This window comes from Xyrauchen texanus, chromosome 17, assembly GCF_025860055.1.
Source record: "Xyrauchen texanus isolate HMW12.3.18 chromosome 17, RBS_HiC_50CHRs, whole genome shotgun sequence".
In the NCBI taxonomy this organism is placed as follows: Eukaryota; Metazoa; Chordata; class Actinopteri; order Cypriniformes; family Catostomidae; genus Xyrauchen; species Xyrauchen texanus.
Genome location: NC_068292.1, coordinates 20,401,873 through 20,423,044, shown reverse-complemented (window position 1 = coordinate 20,423,044; position 21,172 = coordinate 20,401,873). Strand labels below are relative to the sequence as shown.

The window sequence follows — 21,172 nt, the reverse complement described above, 5'->3', positions numbered from 1 at the left end:
AATTTTCTTTCTCTTGAAGGTTTTTTCTCTCTTGCTGGGCCTATGTTAAACCTGGAATCACATGGAGACAGCTGGCTCGAAATGAGGCGTCAGGAACAAAAGAAAACGTGACCAAATGTCTTATTCAGTAAATAGATCTGCATTATAATCCTGAGCTAATTAATGTCAAAAGTGTTAACATACATCACCGCTTTTTGAGCATCAGCATTGGTGAAGATATATAGCCTTTGAATGAATAATTCTTTTTAAAGCCCAACTCCTCGCGTGTGTTGATTCTGTACATTTGGTGGAAATCAGAGGGAGCACAGTCTAGAAGGCATGAGAGCCTTCACTCCCTCAGGTCATTTCTCTGATCACTTATAATTCCATTTAAACAGTATTACTCTCACTGAACAGCTTCATCCACAGCTAATGATGGCATGATGCTGCATGCTTCAAACCCTCTTTCTCTCTCTCAAGAGGTATTCAACAGGGTTAGATAGAGATTCAACGAGAAGATTGGAAAGCCCTTCATCATCTAGAACATCAGGGGTTTGGGCTTTATCACTGTGTGCTGATGTTCTCGATATACTGTATCAGTTAAAAGACCCAACCAATCAGTGCTCTCTGATGGCTAAAGATGCAACACCTGGACCATTATTAAGAGTACAACTATTATTTTGTCTTTGCTTTTGCATATATGTAAATAAATATTTATCATTGTGCTGATTCAATAAAAATATTGGGCCAAACTGCTACTGACAGAGGTACAATAACTCTGAGTACACTGTCCCCATGACCTGTATTTAAAATATGAATATAAAATACATGAAGCATGGTTGGATGAATAAATAAATCACATCAACCTGTAAAGTGCTGTGAACACAGTTGTTCAACTGGCTCCCAGCGTCTCATTCAGAAAACAGCAGGCTTGTCTATGTTCAGTTCTCCCGTTCACCCTCAGTTTTCCATTTCTTGGTTTATATTGTGTTCTACAAGCATACCAACCTCTGCACACAGGCAATAGACAAAGGTATCTCTTCCTAAAATGAGACATATTTTTGGGTTAAGTTTAGCCTGATCCAGTTAAGATGATAAAGCAATTGAATAGAACAGAAACCAAAAGACACTTCCATACACTGACAAACCTAACTGGTTCCTTTTGTTAAAGGATTAAAAGAATAGAATGTTCTTTTATGCTTTGAGAAGACAACATAGTTTTTGTAAGTATAAACAACAGGGCTGTTCCCAGTGAAACAAAACTCACTGGACCAGAAAACGAATATGCTTTGCTAGGGGTATTCGGAAGGGGGGGGGGTGAAACATTTCTCCTCCTTTTGCAATATTTAATTACCTCGTTCCCCTGTACTTTAGGTAATCTTTAATCTGAGGGCGCTCTGCATTCATCACTGATAAAATTCAGATGCACATATACACACACACGCACACTTTCTCTGAATGAAAATAATTCTGCAGATAAATGCTCTGGTACAGGCTGAGCAGGTTAATGCAGAAAAGTGCAAATTTGTGTGATTGCTTAATCTGGGACAAAGTGAAATTATATTGATATTGAGAGAGCAGGACAAAAACCAGACAGAGAGTGAAAGTAGGACTGAGCGTATGTGAGTAAGTGAGATGAAAAATATGGAGAGCTTGAACAGTATTGTGCCGAAATTTAGCAGAGAGAGGTAAAGTCAAGTAGAGGGTGGAGAGAAGGGGCGGAATGAGTGAGAGAGGAGAGAAAGAATAAAGATAACCACAGAGGAAAAGAATGCACACAGAACGGAAAGAAGGGGAGGGTAGAAGGGAGGGGCAAAGAACATAGCAAGGTTACACATGAAAACAGAAGTCTTTTTTCTTCTTTGACTAATAGAAAGAGAAGTTGAGACAGCCAGGAAGCTTTGGTTTCGTTCTTCAAGCAATATCACTTTACATATTACAGAGAGCATTTGAAAGGGAAAGAAAAACAAAACAGATAATAGAGAGATAAAATGAGAGCAATAAAATAAATACAGTGGATAGCCTACACATTGGTGGAGTTTACTGGACCAGACACAGTCTGACATCAGTAGAGAGCGACAGAGAGAGTGAGGTGTGTAGCTGTAGTGAAGTGTAACTCTACATTGATTTACTGCAAGTACTTACAAGATTCAAACAAAGACATTTGTTTGATTGTAGGAAACCATTTAAGGCGCTTAGAAAGACAGTCCGTGAAAGAGAAAGACAAGTGGATTAAAACAAGTCCCTTCCAGACCAGACCATGTTGATAAAAGAATACCGGATATGCATGCCTCTTACTGTTGATGAGGTATGTACCTTTTTACATATAGTTGGGTTTGCGTCTGTTTGTGTATGTAGTGCATCTCTCCACATGACTGGTGTGTAAACATTAGCAAGGAAACATGAACTGTAAGGAATTAAGATGTTTATTCATCTCCGTTTATACAGTTGCAACAGAAAGCAACAGCGATATTCAAACCATGAACATAAGAAAAGAAGATAAGAAAAGTGATGCTTTTTCCTGTCAAAACTAAACTGACCTGTTTCTATAAGAGTGTTTGTTCATGCCCTGTAATCATAGCCAAAACGATTTTGAATTTGTTTTGTGTGTGTGATTGTGAAGTCTGAACATTAATCTAAGGTCTAGCCTATTTCAGCTCTGTGTATACACAGTTTGTGTGTTTTCATGTATTTTATAATTTGTCTTTATTTTAGCAAATCGTTTTCTTCACCTAAACAGGTCTGACCAGTTGTGTTACTCTGAAAGCAGGTGCAACTCTAGCCACTTAAAGGCTAGAAACAAAGCACAAGGGCCCTTCCCATAAATGGCCTGATATTTCAATGAGAGGGTCAGGATTGTGTTGTCTAGCCATATTTCACCCTCCTCAAATAGCTCAGACCAGACGAGTCCACACAAGCACACCTGACATTCGGGCAGTGGTGTGTGGTCGAATTTTGAAGTATTTTTTATTTTATTCTCGTCCAAAGTAAATTCATATTTCAGTTACTTTGAATGTTTACATAGTTTTGAAGTTAAACCCATGCAGAAATCTGATATGTCACATGTAATTAAAAAATGTAAAACATAGGCTTCTAATACAGTATGTATGGTGATATAAAAAAGACTCACACTGGCACATATATGCAACAAAATATGTTTCTAAATTCTCGAACAATTGCTGTTTTTTTTATATGTAGCCTACACATACTGTATGCCCAAACGTATAAACATTAGTTATATATATAGTATATGTTATTGGCCATATATTTGAGATTTTTATGGAAAGACATAACTTAAACCCATACAGAAATCCAATATGACACAATAATATGTTAAAAAGATAATACAGTATGTACGGTGTTCAGTGATATAAGATAAGCCACACTGGCACATACTTTACTCTATGCAACAAAATACTACAAAAAAGGCTGTTTTTATGTACACTCACCGGCCATTTTATTTGAAACACCTGTACATCTACTCAGGGCCGGCACAAGCCTTTATGGGGCCCTAAGCAGAATTTGATTTGGGGGCCACTCGGTGAATACATAGAAGAGTAGGCCCTACATCAAAAGAGTACGTAGTTGATGAAATAGAATGTTATTTTAACAACATATTGTACATAGCAGAAAGTGGCAAATAGACATGCGCAGTTATAACCTCCGCTAATTAGGGTTGGGTATTGTTTCAATTTTATCGATTCCGATTCTGGTTATTGAATCCGGTTGTTATTGAATCTTGGTTCCGATTCCAATAATTTTTGGGAGAGAAATAAAAGAGCAAATACTTCAAGAACAAACATTTGCCTACCTTTTATTCTTGCCACATTTAGGCTATAACCAGTAAACTGCCAATTGTGACAGTTCCCCTTCATTTATACAAATAAATATATATATTTTTTTTTAATAAGGAACGATCAACAAAAACAATTACAAAACAAAAATGTTAAGTAAATATAACACAAAGAAAAATCAGCATGTCTGCCTTCTCCGGAAGGATGCGTGATCTCACTGGGCTAACTGTATCCCCAGCAGTAATATGGAGCTGCTAATATTAGCTATATCTGGTGCAGCAATCATGGTACATTCCTTTAGATTCACGCCGTGTTGAAGTAAATGCTTCATCATATTGGAGGTGCTTCCTCCCATGCACAAAATCATTTTATTGCAATTGTTGTTATCAATTTATCATAGCTTAACCAAACTTTGGAGCATTTCCAGCGGTCAGACTCAGCCATGGTGCCGAATTTAATGAACTGCGCTTGTGCGTAATTAAATTAGGTCCTTGTAGCAGGTCCTGGCAGATCAACACGACTGTAAAATGCTCACTGCCGTTCACCTCGCGAGCATGATTAATAAAGTTAAGAACTGAAGTGAGGAATTGAAATGCTTGTGTCTTATCGAATCCATGGTTCTTGGACATTTGGAACCTGTTCTAAAATGGAACCGTTCTCGATACCCAACCCTACCACTAATGCACCTGTATGGCTCTGTAGATGAACACACTTCGACTGTGTTTCACGTGGGTTAACTTTCTACTGGGAGAAGTTGTCCTACTAACTGTAAGTTTGTTAAATCAGTTGATGATTCACAGTTCTGCACACATTAGTGTGAAGTCGAAAATGGCAAACTGAGAAAACAAGCCGCAAGATAGAAGCCACTGCGTCATTCAAGTCTCCTGTCTGGGAACTTTCATTTTGTGGTCAATCATAACAGCGATGGTCAAAAAACCTTTACAAACAGACATTGCAGACATTGCTTGACACGAATACCATATACTGGTAATACATCGATGTTTCATTATTTATTGACATCACCCGGGAATATATAGTGTGCGGTGCGTACAGAACCTCAGGTGACCCCGAAATTGCACACAGACACAATCCCTTCCATCTTTAAACAGGAACACACTGCTAGTTCGGACAGACATGAAACAAAAATGAATGTGCTCGGGGTGTTCATTGCCAAAGTTATGTTTCCCTTACTCTGTTGATGAAGATGTGGGATTTCCACGTATGATTAAAACACTCATGTTGCGTTACGACATCTCTTCTAGCATATATTTTTACAGGAAGGTTATTCATTCTATAGTGATGTACAACTTCTTAATATGTGTTGAGTTGAATATTAAATGCGCATTATGTTGATGCATAAATGCAAGTATTAAGTTATATGTAGTAGCCATGAGTGAGTAGCCAAGTAACAATGACTGCTATCACCATTGTTTCTTGGCAGAAATCATAGTTTTGATACAATTAACCATTGTTTTACAATAGTAACTGTAATTTCCATATAGTAACCATGACAGAAACTATGTTAAATTTAATGGTACTATGATTTTACTACAAATACTGTATGTTATACTGTTGTAAAACCATAGTGATTTGTAGTAAGGGAAAATCTCTTGGAAGAGTCTGTTACCAAATAGAATATATTTATTTTGGGTTTGACAGTAATATTTATTTTTACTTTTATTTTATTTTTATTTTACCGAAGTGTACCGAAACAGTGGCCCTAAAACCGTGACAGAACCTTGAGAAATTTGAAGTGTTCAATTTGAAACAAAGGAAAGTCCAACACTTGAGTAAATCTCCCGGGATATCCCCTCTGTCTCCACCCAGACAAATGAAGGACGACGACGACGATGATACATTTATTATTCACGCCCAGTAACCACTAAACCAATCATATGTGCCTTTAGCTTATATTGTCATGGGTATCTGGCAGTTCTCTTACGAGAGGTTCTCTCGTATTGCGTAAGCTAGCTTACGCTATGGAAAGATTAATCTTTTCTGAGATATTGAAGCCAAACAATTATCCTTAATTTTTGTATCCATTGTCAACGCAGTGCGGCAGCTGCAGACCTTGAGCGGACTATCTAGCGAGCTCATAGGTTGCTCTGCGGCAACTGCTGCAGCCTATAGACGAGCTTGGGCGAACTCGCATCCAATGAGAGGCGTCCGCGCGCTCACTGCATCAAAGCCCGCCAAAATGGGCGTGACTAGAGTGCATATAAGCGTAGTTCGTAGGCTGGAACCCTGATTTTCATCTCTTCAGCGAAGCTCTTCGCATCACTGAACTGGAAGCCGCGCGCCGTTCGAGGGGCATCAAGCAAGCGTGGACAGCGCCGAAGAAGCCGGCCGTCTTCGCCACCTTCAGCCGTCCTGCGAGCTACGCCATCCGGCGACGTATCCTTTTAAAAGCAAGCTAGTTCTTAAGAACTTCACAAAAGAGTATCGAGCGTCTTTTTAAGATGCCACGCTCCACTTGCGCCTCATGCCGCTCTTCTCAGCACCGGAGACCGCCATATCATCTGGCGCTCTCTGCCTGGGACTGGGGCATGCATAGCTCGCCCTCGCCGAAGGCGGATGTGATCTCTGCGAGGAGCTGCCGATGTCGACCCTGCGGGCTCGACTCGAAGCGCTCAGGACCGAAGCCGCCGCGCCGCCTTCCGCGCAGCACCCGCTACCCGGGCCGCTCCCTTCCTGCCGGAACTCCACGCCGAGCTTTCCAAATCATGGAACGCGCCTTTCTCGGCCAGGGTCCGATCCCACGTCTCCACCTCTCTTGCTTCGGTGGATGGCGCCACTGAGAAGGGCTACTCTTCCATCCCTCCGGTCGAGGATGCGGTAGCAGCACACCTTTTGCCCGCCCTCCGCGAGATGGCGGTCTAAACCAGTGCTCCCGTCTAAGGCCTGCAGAACAACTTCCGCCTGTGTTGGCCACGCCTATTCCGCCGCCGGCCAAGCTGCATCTGCTCTGCACTCTATGGCCGTCCTACAGATCCTCCAAGCGGACCTTCTGCGGGAGTGGGATGAGGAAAGTAGGCATCCAGAGGCGGTTGCAGACATACGGAGTGCTACGGACCTCGCCCTCCAGCTACCAAAGCTGCAGCCCAAGCTATAGGGAAGTGCATGGCGCGCTGACTGTGACCGAGAGACATCTGTGGTTAACGCTAGCCGACATGGGAGAAGCAGAGCGCTCTACGTTCCTCAATGCACCGCTCTCACCATCCGGTCTCTTCGGCTCCGCGGTAAGTGGTATCATTGACCGGTTTCCAGAGGTCCAAAAAGCCACACAAGCCATGAATCTCTTTCTGCCTCGTCGCGCTAGCTCCTCTGCAGGCCGCTCACGTGATCAGCCTCCTGCACGAGCCTTTTCACAGCGCCCAGCTCAACAATCTCAGACTTCTCAGCGTCGACAGGGCGGCCGCCCTCGATCAGCGCTCAGACAGCCGCCGCGAGACCGCTGCCCCGCGGGCCTCGATTTAAGGTAACGCTGAAACCAGAGCAACCAAAGTCTTCCTAACTTTGTTGATCAAACGACGGCTCAGTCCGCCGCGGCCGGACCACCGTCAAAGCTTTGCCCCTGTCAGTCCCCTTCTCTCAGGCTACTACAGTGGTGAATTTAGCAGCCAACAAGCCGGTGACACTGCCCGCTTGCCTGCACTCAAACGCCGTTTTCACGGCAACCCAAATAAATCTTGTAAAGAGCAAACATGTCTTATGTGTAGAAAATGTGCCCACAACCCAGTGTTCGCCCCTACACACAAGCATAACACATCCCGTGCCCCTATCAGAGCACGCTCTCATAAAGCGATTACTGAACCGCTCGAGCGTCAGAGTCAATGAAGGCGCCTACAAATGCGTCGTAGCGCCCATTCTCTGGCCGCTCTGTCACACGACCAGCCCTATGTGTAGAAAATGTGCCCACAATCCAGTGTTCACTTCTGCACACAAGCACTGCATGTCTCGTGTCCCCACCAGAGCACGCTCACATAAAGCGGTTACGAACCGCTCGAGCGCTAGAGTCAATAAATGCCCATTCTCTGCCCGTTCTGTTACACGGCCAGCAAACATTCCTCTGTGTGTAAGTCCCGTGCCCATGACTATGCTTGCGCATCACGTAACAGATGTGACTCTTTCCCCATTCATTCCAATCGGGAAGTCACTCACAAAACAGCCTGTTCATGCTGTCTGCGAGCAATCATGCATGAACACACTAAACGCGCTCACACATTTTGTTCAGCGCTCTGTGTGCGGCAATCAGAGCGAATTGGCCATTCACCCTCTAGCGTTATGCTTCAAAGCGTGGGAAGCTATTCCAGGGATATCCAAGTGGGTGTTAAGCACAATAAAACAGGGCTATTTGCTACAGTTCGATCGCCGCCCTCCTCGCTTCAGAGCCGGCTCGAAACCACTGTGAACACGGAAGCAGCGTGCATGCTTCGTTCAGAAATAGCAAGCCTTCTGTGCAAAAGGGCCATAGAGAAAGTGCCACCCTCTCTGAGCTGAGTCGGGGCTTTACAGCCGTTATTTTCTTGTTCCCAAGAAAGACGGCGGCCTCAGACCAATATTAGATCTCAGGGTTTTGAACAAGGTGCTTGCAAAAGACCGCTCAAAATGCTTACAATCAGGAAACTCCTCGCGCATGATGCGCCAGAGGGACTGGTTTATTTCTCTCGATCTGAAAGATGCATACTTTCAGATTCAGATAAATCCCCGTCACAGGCCATTCTTGAGATTCAGCCGACGGCCAGGTTTATCAATACACCGTCCTCCCGTTCGGCCTGTCCTTAGCACCCCGTACTTTCACGAAGTGCATGGATGCGGCGCTCGCACCCCTGTGGAGTCAGGGTTTGCGAATTTTGAACTGTTTGGACGACTGGCTGATTATGGCACAGTCACATATGGAGATTCTGTCTCACAGAGCAGTTCTCCTCAGCCATCTGAACAGTTTGGGTCTTGCAGTCAATTGGACCAAGAGCTCACTACAGCCCTGTCAGACAATTTCCTTCCTTGGAATAGAACTAGACTCCGTGGCAATGACGGCTCGCTTATCTACACAGCAGCGCCCGTGTTCAGCGACTAGCCGCATCTTTTCAGATGAACAGCCTCACGCCTCTGAAGAAATTCCAGAGAGTGCTAGGTTACATGGCCTCAGCCGCAGCAGTACTTCAGCTGGGTTTACTGCACATGCGCCGCTTCAGCATTGGCTAAACACCCGCGGCCTCGCCGGGCTTGGGCCACAGGCCGCCAGCCCATCAAGGTGACTCAGACCTGTATATCAGCTCTGCAGCCCTGGACAGTGGCCGAATGGTATCAGCGGGGAGTGACAATGGGAGCTGTATCTCGCCGAAAAGTCATCTCGACAGACGCGTCCAACACGGGTTGGGGCGCGGTCTGCGAGGGCTCTCCGGTTTTCGGCCTATGGTCAGTTCAGGAAAAGCTCCTTCACATAAATTGTCTGGAAATGATAGCGGTCGAGTACTCACTCGTGCGCTTTCTCCCGGACATTCAGGGTCACCACGTCCTGGTCCGTTCGGACAACAGATCTGTGGTATCCTACCTAAACCGTCAGGGCGGTGTCAGATCCAGGAACCTCTTCCATCTGACGAAACGCATACTCAGTTGGTCCCAATGCCACCTGCGCTCGCTGAGGGCGACGCACGTGCCAGGCCACCTGAACGACGGCCCGGACAGACTGTCCAGAGACAATATTCCCCCAGGGGAATGGTCCCTGCACGCTCAAACAGTCCAGACGTTATGGCACCTATTCGGCAGAGCAGAGATAGACCTCTTTGCGTCCAAAGAGAACTCTCACTGCCCAATATTTTTCTCGAAAAGCGAGGACGCGCTGGCCCAGGACTGGCCCAGACGCCTGCTTTACGCCTTCCCTCCCATCTCGCTATTGCCACAGGTAACGCAGAGGATCAGGGAAACGCGTAACTCGGTGCTCCTCATAGCCCCGCATTGGGAGAATCAGACATGGTTCCTGGAGCTTACGCAGCTGTCACTGACAGCGCCGTGGCCCATCCCAGTGAGAGCAGATCTCCTCTCTCAAGCTCGTGGCACAATCTGGCATCCCCACCCAGAGCGCTGGGCTGCATGCATGGGTGATCAACGACTACCCGTCGCTCTGCCAGAAGGAGTAATAAACACCATCATACACGCTAGAGCCCCTTCCACGAGAAGACTCTATGCGTCAAAATGGTCTGTGTTCTCAAATTGGTGCACCGACAGAGACCTGGACCCGCTGGACATGTGGGGTGTCGTCGCTGCTCGTATTCCTACAAGAGCTGCTGGATAAGGGCAGATCCCCATCCACGCTCAAAGTGTATGTGGCGGCCGTTGCGGCGTTCGCTGAACCCCTGCACGGCCAGTCATGGGGTAAAAACGAGCTGGTCATCCGCTTCCTCAGGGAGCTAGAAGGATGAACCCCACGCCCCCATCGGTTCCTATCTGGGATCTTTCTATAGTTCTCGAAACTATGAAAGCCCCCCTTTCGAACCACTTCAATCCGTGGATTTGAAATACCTTTCACTCAAAACCGTTTTTCTGACTGCCCTTTCATCAGTCAAACGTGTGGGAGACCTTCACGCGCTGTCTGTCAGCGCTGCGTGTCTTGAGTTTGGACCAAGTGACTCCAAGGTCATTTTAAAGCCTAGACACGGCTATGTTCCCAAGGTGATCGGTACTCCTTTTCAGAGCACAGGTCATTTCCCTATCGGTGCTGCCAGCATCCGATAGCGAACGCGACGCCAATCTCCTTTGCCCGGGCAGAGCACTGAGATTGTATACTGCACGCTCCGCCGCTTTCAGACGCTCTGAGCAGCTTTTTGTTTCGTTCGGAGGGCGCACCAAAGGTCTCGCCGCCTCGAAACAGACACTATCTAGATGGATAGTGGACGCTATTGCTGCTACATACGTGTCAAAAGACCTGCCATGCCCGTTGGGCATTAGGGCTCACTCCACTAGAGGCATGGCATCCTCGTGGGCATGGTCCAGCGGGATTTCCATTCACGACATATGTGTGGCAGCGGGATGGACTTCCCCCTCCACCTTTGTCAGATTTTACAATATGGAAGTGCCCGCTCTGCAGGCAAAACTACTAGCGGTTTAATACGCTACAGCTCCCCTGGTGAGCTGCACTGATGGGTCACATTCCACACAGACCGGCACCGGCGCTCTGTCGTTCCCTTCCCACTATGTGCTTATGTATTACACAATCAATGTCCCGCATTCTTGCCGGCCAAATATTATTTCCCCACTCATAAGGGCTCCCCGGGTCCCCCTTAATTCCCTGGGGCTCATACAGTGGATGCTTGAGCGCACGGCGTTGACAATGGGTTCCCGTAGCGTAAGCTAGTTTATGCAATATGAGAGAACCTCTCGTGAAGAGAACGTATCGGTTACCTAACGTAACCTCTGTTCTCTCTAGATGAGGGAACGAGTATTGCGTAGACGGCCGTGCTTCGCGCCACTGGCGACTTTTCGCTTCAGTCAATGAAAACCAGGGTTCCAGCCTACTGAACTACGCTTATATGCACTCTAGTCACGCCCATTTTGGCGGGCTTTGATGCAGTGAGCGCACGGACGCCTCTCATTGGATGCGAGTTCGCCCAAGCTCGTCTATAGGCTGCAGCAGTTGCCGCAGAGCAACCTATGAGCTCGCTAGATAGCCCGCTCAAGGTCTGCAGCTGCCGCACTGCGTTGACAATGGATACAAAAATTAAGGATAATTTTTTGGCTTCAATATCTCAGAAAAGATTAATCTTTCCGTAGCGTAAGCTAGCTTACGCAATACTCGTTCCCTCATCTAGAGAGAACCGAGGTTACGTTAGGTAACCGATACGTTTTCAGGAATAAAATCGGTGAATGGACGGCGATGACCCTGAGACAGGAACCATGGGAAAAAAATTTCCCAAATTTGAACGCTCCAGCTGGAAAGGGTTAAAGGTTCTTAACAAAGATTGCATTCGCCCCTCAGTTGATGTATATATTGAGTGGGGACACGTTGTTTGCATTTTATAATTTTTTTTTTTTTTTTTTATGGGATTCGACTGCAAAAGACCTCAACCAACTCAGGAACTCAGTCCCCGCCCATTCTGTACTCAGACTCAGAACTGTTGGGAATCATTCAACAATGGAGCTTGGATGCCCTCTATTGGAAATTTCTTGTAATTGCCAGTCAGATTACAGTGGATTAGACAGGGGTTTTCTTGTATTTTTACATTTCAATTGATATTTTTACTATATTTTATTCATATAAAATAGAATAAATATGGTTATTAACAAAGTAAAATTATGCCAAATATCTCAAAACATGTGAATATGCACAAAAAGGAATCATGACATTTAATGCATTGCCATGCCAAAAGTATTTAAGGTATCAAGAAACCCTTCAGAATTTTAAATGTGCAATGCCTTAATTAATCTGTATTTTTTTTAAGCAACGCAGGTGAACATAATAGGGATTTATCAAAATCTGTTAAAAGTGACACACTTCCTTCCGCCAGTTGGTGGTGCTACGACTGTGATCCACAATTGTCACATCAATGTGATCAGCCCTCAAGGACAAACATTTGGCTCAATTTTTATGTTTTTAATTTTCTGCACGCAGAAGATATGAGTCATTTCCTTATTCCATTTTTTTACGTTAATTTGTCGCTTCGCCATGGCAACACCGTTCGATATATCAAAAATACCTTCGCAATTTAGCATCGTCAATGTCTTGGCATGATGTACCTGTACCATTAAATCCTTGGGAGGAGTATTTCAAATTCCTCAGCATGCCTTTTTCAAACAATCCAAAATGGCCAACTTCCTTTTGGGCAAAGCCTATGACTGAGATCTTATATGTGTACAAAATTTGGTGACTGTGCCTCAAAAGGGATGTGCTAGATAGCCCCCCGAACATGCCCATGTAACTCTGCCATGCCCTAATGGCCAGCGACTGTAGTTGGACTGTAGATTCAATAAATGTTTTTCTTCCAGATATTGATTATAATTGATAATAATATTTGGAAAATATATTGCAAATGACAGACTACTAAGATAAACATGGAAGATACAAGATAAGGACACTGATATATGCAATACAAACATTTAAGTGGAAAATGAAACTCAAGAAGCACACAAGGAATGGGGAGGACTTTTCACATAAAAATCTGCTAAGCACACACTTATCTAAAAGCAAGGACATAAAAAAGGAAATGAAAACATGAGGTCATAAATGGGTGTAAGCAATATCTCTCTCTCTTCCTCAGTATAAAATCGGCCAGTTGTATATGATCAGCAAGCACAGCAGTGAACAAAGCGGAGGAGGTGAAGGGGTGGAGGTGGTCCGTAATGAACCTTGCACAGACCCCACATGCGGAGATGGTCAGATCACAGAAAAACGCATCTACCTTAACAGGTAAGAGCACATACACACATGCAAAAATGATCCTGTTTCATTCATGGTTTACTTCAGCCACCTGCCAGAGTGCCAGCGATCAGCTATTATTAATGACTGCAGCAGATCGCTTTCCATCGCTCACTTTGCCTCCAAAACAGCCTCCTCTTTCCATTTCTGTGCTTTTGTTTCAGCTGACTTACAAAACCGCTGTGTTCAAATACAGCCATCACATTTACATTCCGGGAACATTCTGGGATATTTAGTTTACAGTTAAAAAATTAAATCCCAAATAATTGTTCCTAGAACATTAGGAACAATACCAGACATGAAACCATACACCAACCTTAGATGAGCGTTATGTGTTTAATAGGAAGTAGCCTAAAGGGCTGGTCAAACGTAACATGTTCTTGCATTTAAAAAAGCTAGATCATCAAATTAATGGGACGTATTTGTCTCAAGGTACATATTTAAAAGTTGAAGCTCATTTAACTTGACACGGCATTCCTGTTCAAGATGATGAATAAACAGCAAGGTCAAAAACATTCATCCAGCCCATGTTTACACTGAAAAACAATTAAAAAAACTGTTTGGATTGACTCAAAACCTTCTGTGCAAATGGGCCTTAAACGCCGGCTTGCACTTGTACTCCCTTGTATACAGTCTGATATCCTCCCACGCTATGTACTGTAATCGCTTGTTTTCTTATGTTCTTCACACTTCTTCACCCTACAAAAACAAAAGACCCCCCGCCCCCCAGCTCCACACACACAAAACACACACAATCAGTCATTAAATGCTGTAGTGAGTATGAATTATTGCACCTCTAGCAGTAAAACAAATTTTTCAAAGCATGAATGTGTTAACAAAGACTTAAAGGGCAGAGCATTAAATTCCTAATGGTCAAATAAATCTTATCATGGTGCATGTGGGTCTAATTCAAATTGTGATATTTCTGCAGAAGAGATCATTATATCCTGTTTACAAGTACATCAGGCTGAACTGATGCATTGTAATGTAACAACAGTTGTTTGGTGGGAAGGTGCTGTTCCCCAGGACACACTGAGGAAGTGTCTGTCACTTCAGAGATGCGGAGAGGGGGAAAGAAGCAGAGTGAGAAAGCACGGCCTCATCCGTGGCACTCAACACAACTGGCTGACCGTGAATGATCTACATCTCCTCTCTTCCTCCTCTCTCTTCTCATATTCTGTCTATCCATCCATCACTCTGGTCCTCAGGCTGTTAATCTGAACTGCTGTCTGTGCTGTCTTATCTTACAGTGCTGAGTTCATTATCTCATCCTCTCTATCACAGACCCACCCCTCTCTCTCTCTCTCTCTGTGTGTGTGTGTATTGAGGTTTTTTTTGTGTGAGAAAGATGGCTCCAGGCACCTCTAGAAGTGAGACTTATAGCTATTGTGACTGTTGTCTAACCTCCCACCCCAACACACAATTGTGCACATACATACATACATACATACTGTACACTACATGTCCAAAAGTATGTGGACTTGGGACCAGTTGCACAAGTTATACGTAAGCAACTACTTAGCATAGTTGTGGCGTAAATGGGCACTAAGTCACAATTTACGTAATACTCAATATTTGAGCATTGCACCATTAAACTTAACCCTAGAACGTAGAACATAAGCCTACGTATAAACTAAATATTTACTGACAACTCAGACAAGGTCTTCCTCACGCAATTACATCAATGAGTTCATGTTTTGATTGACAGGCCTCAGTCCTTTTGCCACTTTTGATGTTGCCACTCATTTACATTTACGAAAGAAAACATGTAAAAAAGTAAACGTACCTCTTCAGCATGAAACTCATCTAACGGTGCACTTTCCTGTATACGCCGCCCAGTGTCAAGTTTCAACATACGAACTAGATATTAAAATGAATAAATGTCTATTTTTCCAGCCTGTTGTAGGCTATTAGTGTTTATTTATTTATTGTCCCTTATACATTTTAGATACAGTTCTTGAAAATTTTTATTTACAAAGGCTAAATATACCATTAATAAAATCTTCAATTTTTATTAAGAGCAAACAAGGTTTGAACATCAACCCTTTTGACCATTTAACACTTCTTTGTACAAATTTCAAGGCTGTTTATTGTATCAATGCAGGTAAATGTCGTATTATGCAACTAGGCATTACTTTATGGAGAGTTTACGACCTAGTTAAGTCTTGCCTTAAGAACAGGTGATTAGTTACAAACTTAAGTAGTTACTAAGACCTTAGTGTGAACATTACATATCAACTTAATTGAGTCCTTAAGCACTACTGGTGCAACCCTACCCTGGTGAACAGACAAGCTATCGTACTGAACAGCATCAACCTGCTTGGACCAGTATGGAAATACATTCTGTTGTAAACCGATCCTCCAACATCGCTGTGTATGGGTTTGCATAACATGTCTGTTTTATCTTAATGTTGTGTTTCTCATGTTTCCTCTTTTGTCTGTGTTTAGCAAACTGCCTGCATGGATGAGAAGGTTTGTTCCCATGGCTTTTTATGTGACTGAAACGGCTTGGAATTTTTACCCTTACACCATGACAGGTCAGTTCAAGCATTCTAATATGATAAATGCTCCAGCATTTGAATATTTATGTGCCCTGTCACATGGCACCTACATCTATCTTGTCCTTTTAATGCACCAGTAACTACCATGATCTAAAACCCAATTTCTCTTCTACATACCTCTCTCTTTCTCCATCCATTGGTGTTCTACCACAGAGTACACAGTAAGTATTCTCACATGACAGCTTAGATTCATGCAGTCTGCTTTGGGCTCACTGGCCCAATGAGCATACAACATAATCATTTCTCTTTATCCTCCCCAATGTCCTTTTTTCCTCTCTCACCTTCTCATCTCATCACTCTTCCCAAAAGTGTTCCTTCCTACCGAGATTCCAAATCAGGATAGAGACGCGCTTTGAGAATAACAACGGGAGCACAGAAAATGTGAGTGAGAGTATGCTAATATGTGCGCACATAAAAACATTTACATGGGGACATATAAGCTGTGTTCAAATAGTACTTCCCTACAATATAGTATGCAAAAACAGTATACCAATTGAGTAGTATGTCCAAATCCTCAGTGTTCATTAAATGTAAGCGAGAAATACCCGGATGACCTACAATTTCCATTGAGATTCTGAAGTGCGGGTCGACTGGACATTTTTTACTTTTCAAAAACATCATTTACTTAATTTACATAATACTTTTTACAAATAAGGTCATACCAAATTAAGAATTTTGTCAAATTTATCACACATCAGGGGACAACTTTATCCCCAAAGGATAGTTAAGGATACACACACACACACACTCACACGGTGTGTATTCACACAGGAGCTAATCCTCTTTGTAGGGATGGCGATTCATCACCAGCACACGTAGCTACCGCATCCTTGTAAAGGCCATTGTGTTTGTGTCTGTCTCTTAAGCACTCAGTATTAGTAGTCAGGTAAGCAAATCCAATGTGAGCAAACACTACACCTCACTCCACTAATATAGGACACCACGGCCTTTAAGGTGAACAGACATTCAAAAGTAATTCATTTACTGGTAGTTGTGTTTTCATTCAGAGTTTATTTTAGAGTGGAGAAGCAGAGATGAGTCGAGATATTACTGGTTTGCTCAGATATTGAGTTTGTTTGCATTCAGCAAATGAGAATGAGAGCCAGTTGTGCCCTGGGGTAGTCTCTGTTATTAAGAAATGAAAAATAAGACTTAAGACCCAACCTGCCACAAAGCTGTGACTCAAAGATGTATGAGTAAGTCTGCCTGCGGGAATTAAGAGAAAGGGAGATTGCGCAAAACTTAAAAAAAAAAATAAAATTCCCTATGACTGATCCAACTTTAACTCAACATATAATCTAAACCTGCAGAAACATCTTGCATTTATTCAGAGTCTCTGCCTACCATCTTTCGTTATATAGTGTGTCAAGGTTCTGTAATGTGCTACAGAATGTTTAACCAGTGCTATTGTGTGATATTTACTCTGAGGAATGCTAAGTACTGAAAATGCTTCCTTTTATCATCAATGAGATGCAGAAGTTGGCATCTTTGTGCTCATCACTTTACTTTTACAATACAAGTTATAATGTATGGATTCACTTGGGAATTAGGGACTTCTGATATAGTTTTGGAATTTTGTTTGCAGGTGTTTGGCGATAACCCCACCCCAGAGGACAGTGTCTGCTTTTTGGATATATTAAGTGATCCAATCCCAGACAAACATTATAAGCAGTCAGAGGTACATACACATTAATTTATGCATAAATACTTGGTAAACCACAAACACACACAATAGACCCTCATAAAAGTGCAAATGTCAACAAAACTATCATTTAAATGACAAAATAGAGATTCTCACCTCTACAGATAAGTAAATGTCTGCACAAGAAAGAAAGACATTCCTCAGTGTACTACATTTAGAGACACATTTCTGAAATAATTTTCAGAGGTCAGACAATACATCAGAGGATAGCATGTTTCCATATTACACTCACAGATTCAGTCATGCACAACCTAAATCCATTGCTGTCATATGCAGAGTTAGGAATAAGACAAATCCAAGGGATAACAGTTATACAATAAGCAAAAACATTGTGATACATCAAAGACATACTCAGATTTGTTGACACCATGATTAAAATGGCAGCTAGTGTATGCCATTATCTTAGTTCTTCAGACTGAAGAAACCACCCTAAAAATGTTAATAAGCACACTGCACACTGTATACTGTAGACTAGGGACGGGTGAATCAATGTTGAAATATCAATACTTCTGAGACTAATGTTATATCGAGAGAATCTATTATAACTGATAGTTCCAACTGAACTGTTGGCACAAATTTTACAATTTATTATAATGATTTTTGATAATTTTTTCTCCCAATTTGGAATGCCCAATTCCCACTACTTAGTAGGTCCTCATGGTGGTGCGGCTACTCACCTCAATTCGGGTGGCGGAGGACAAGTCTCAGTTGCCTCTGCTTCTGTGACATTCAATCCGTTCTTCTTATCATGTCGCTTGCTGTGCATGACACAGCGGAGACTCACAGCATGTGGAGGCTCATGCTACTCTCCGCGATCCATGCTCAACTTATCACATGCCCCATTGAGAGCAAGAACCCCTTGCAACCACGAGGAGGTTACCCCATGTGACTTTACCCTCCCTAGCAAATTCAGCAATGTTACTGTTTTATTTGTATATGTATTTATTTATTTATTTGTATTGCCATATCAGCATCACTGACTATTTTCATGGCAAGATCAAGGTGGTTATAAAAGGTAATATACACAATATTGTATATAAAACATTAATATTCACAATGAACATTATATAAGACCTTTCATTTCAATATTTGATAAAAAATCTAAAATGTGCCCTGGCGAGACATTTTTGAAAAAATCCAATGTTATTGTTTTACTAATTTCAAATTCAGCACATGTTGAATGTTAAAATGTAATGTCACACCTGCACAGAGATACATGCACAGCATTTAATACATTTGAGAACAAGTAGTGATCTGCTCACTCAGCAGGAAATATATTTGATCTACTTAAAACATACAGGATCTGAGCAACTGGGTGTCAAAGAAAACAGGCAGGGGACCCCTAGTGGATGGCTGGAGGAACACCAACAAACCTATTATGTGCTCCTACAAGAGAGTCACCTGTAGTTTTGAGGTCTATGGTTTACAGGGAAGAACAGAGGAGTTTGTTCACAGGGTACTGACCGCACCACTTTACCATGTCATGTCACTATTCCCATGCATTACATCATGCTTTCTAATCATGCAATTTTATCATGTGTCATATTATGGCATGTTATGATTCATCATAGAACATTCGTGATGTTCTTTTGGTGGGACACAGACAGGCAGTGGCATGGATTGACGAGTGGCATGGTACAGTAAATGTATTGGTTTTTTTTAAGTTTTGAATTGCTTTCTAACCGTGATTAATCACATGTTCTGTTAAGTGTACATCAGAATCCTAATACCTGGCTTGGCACTCAAATGCTGTATGTGATCTATATTTGTGCATACAGGAATGACACTTGAAGAGGTGAGAGAATATGAGAAAAACCTGCAGGACGAAACCAACAGCAAACTGAAGAGTGATATTAACTGTACAGGTAACATATGTTTAGAGGAAGAGAGCAAAAATGCTGAAAGAAAGTTGGGAAGAGAGGGTGGAAAAATTGTGTGAGAAGTTAGAACACAGTAGGGGGAATTCACTACAAATGAATTGCGGCAACCGATAGTGTCTTTTATTTGTACATGCTGTCTGCAGTGTTTTAGCACCCAGTTCACTACAGGTGAATAAAAAGTGTTTTAAATTGTCTCCCAAACAGATGAGGTTTTTAATGTTAATCCTCTATCAAGTTTAAAATCAACCCTTCCAATCCTAAACCTAAACATAACTGATAGTTTCATATAAACAAATCTGGGATGAAAAACAGATGAGGTTTTTAAGGTTAATGTTTGATCAAGTTTAAATCAATAAAACCTACCTCCCAATCCTACACCTAACCAACATTGTCATAAAAGCAAATGTGACATGAAAAACGCAGTTGCAGAAGCAACCACAGCATTTTATGATGTGGCTCCATGTCAACTTGCATGCTCTTTAAGACTTGTACAGCAGTCCTTTGCCTCGTTAGTGCAGCGTTCTTATCAGTTGAGCTACAGCGCATTTTGATCAAGCAATATAAGGATTTTTCTGCAAATATTTAGGTATTGTAATGCAATTCTATGAAATATTGGGGGTTGGGGGGTGGAGTTTGAGAGAAGAAGAAATTCAGAGAGCTTTAGAAATGTAGTAAGAGTGTGAAAGAGAGAGAATGAGAGAAAGAAAGTTTTCATTGTGATGTAGTAGTGATGTATGAGTTATAAACAGTGAAATGTTGTCGCTCCTTTTGCCCCTGGACACCCCCAACTTGGGCATTTGGATGCATGTGACAAATCTCTCAGTGTCCACACTGCCCTCTGTTGGTTAATTTATTACACTGCATAGATGTGCTCATCTCACAACTATTACAGTTATACACCACTGTGATGCAACCTCATTGACAATATGGAATTCATGATGACTCATCTAACAAGTTTGTGCAACATGTTAGGAAGCTGAATCAGAAGCATGTGTTTTGGGGCAAACCCTGTTCAGACTGAACATTACTGTTCTGACTATACCATAAAGTTAAATTCATTTTACAATTGAATGGCAATAATTACATAAAACATCCATCTCTCTTTTGTCTAATTTTTCAGATTCAGCTACTCCAATGCGCCCCAACTTCACTCGCTCCATTTCTGTCACGGATGAATCATCACTAAAAAAGATGGGACTAAATACTGTGGACATTGAAGACTCTTCATCCTGCCCATCCTCTACCAAAAGTCCTTTGAGATTAAACTCTACCCCGGAGTAACACCCCTCAACCCGTCTTCCCACCATACCCCTCAATAACTCTACAAATCTGGATTTATCAGCACCATTGCCAGTACTACCAGTACATCTTGAAATCGTTTTTGAGATCTTTTATCAAAATTCTCTTGACTTGAACTTTCTCTTCCCTGATCTATAAAACTAAAAGGAAGACATTCCACATTGTCTACTACAAATATGACCCTTGTGTCTTGATTCTCTCACGACTTGTATGATTTGGCATCATGCAGAGGTTGACATTTTTCCAAATTCTCACTTCACAACATTAATAGGGCTTAACTTAAAGCAATGCTCCCAACTCACGAAACTTCTTGCCAAAGAATTTTAGATGTAATATAATAGTGGTTCCACATGGAGTGAAACCATATTTCCTTAGATCAACATATTTATTCACTTCTCACAGAAAAGCCCTCCTCAACAAAATGGCTGCCACATGGACTCAGGAAGGGGTCAATTCAAATGCCTATAAACATGTAGTGCACCACAGACCCATCAGAGAATGAAGATGAAGACACAGTCATTTGGATCATGGCAAATGTGAGTTGC

General features: G+C 42.5%; 1 protein-coding gene across 1 annotated transcript; it reads left to right on the top strand.

The window, feature by feature from the left end:
* Positions 1 to 1,831: 1,831 nt before the first annotated feature.
* Positions 1,832 to 20,802, top strand: LOC127658146 (cytoplasmic phosphatidylinositol transfer protein 1-like). Its single transcript, XM_052147267.1, has 10 exons — positions 1,832 to 2,287; positions 13,028 to 13,176; positions 15,634 to 15,722; positions 15,900 to 15,907; positions 16,056 to 16,127; positions 17,332 to 17,424; positions 18,749 to 18,904; positions 19,020 to 19,083; positions 19,227 to 19,313; positions 20,449 to 20,802. The coding sequence occupies exons 1-10, from the start codon at positions 2,240 to 2,242 to the stop codon at positions 20,607 to 20,609; spliced, it is 927 nt and encodes a 308-aa protein (XP_052003227.1). The 5' UTR covers positions 1,832 to 2,239; the 3' UTR covers positions 20,610 to 20,802.
* Positions 20,803 to 21,172: the final 370 nt, after the last annotated feature.

Bases quoted from the DNA above. Each gene is read 5' to 3' on its own strand.
- LOC127658146 (XM_052147267.1), top strand. From the start codon at position 2,240: ATGTTGATAAAAGAATACCGGATATGCATGCCTCTTACTGTTGATGAG. The intron at 2,288-13,027 runs GTATGTACCTTT...TCTCTTCCTCAG, and splicing joins TGCCTCTTACTGTTGATGAG to TATAAAATCGGCCAGTTGTA. The intron at 19,314-20,448 runs GTAACATATGTT...CTAATTTTTCAG, and splicing joins GAGTGATATTAACTGTACAG to ATTCAGCTACTCCAATGCGC.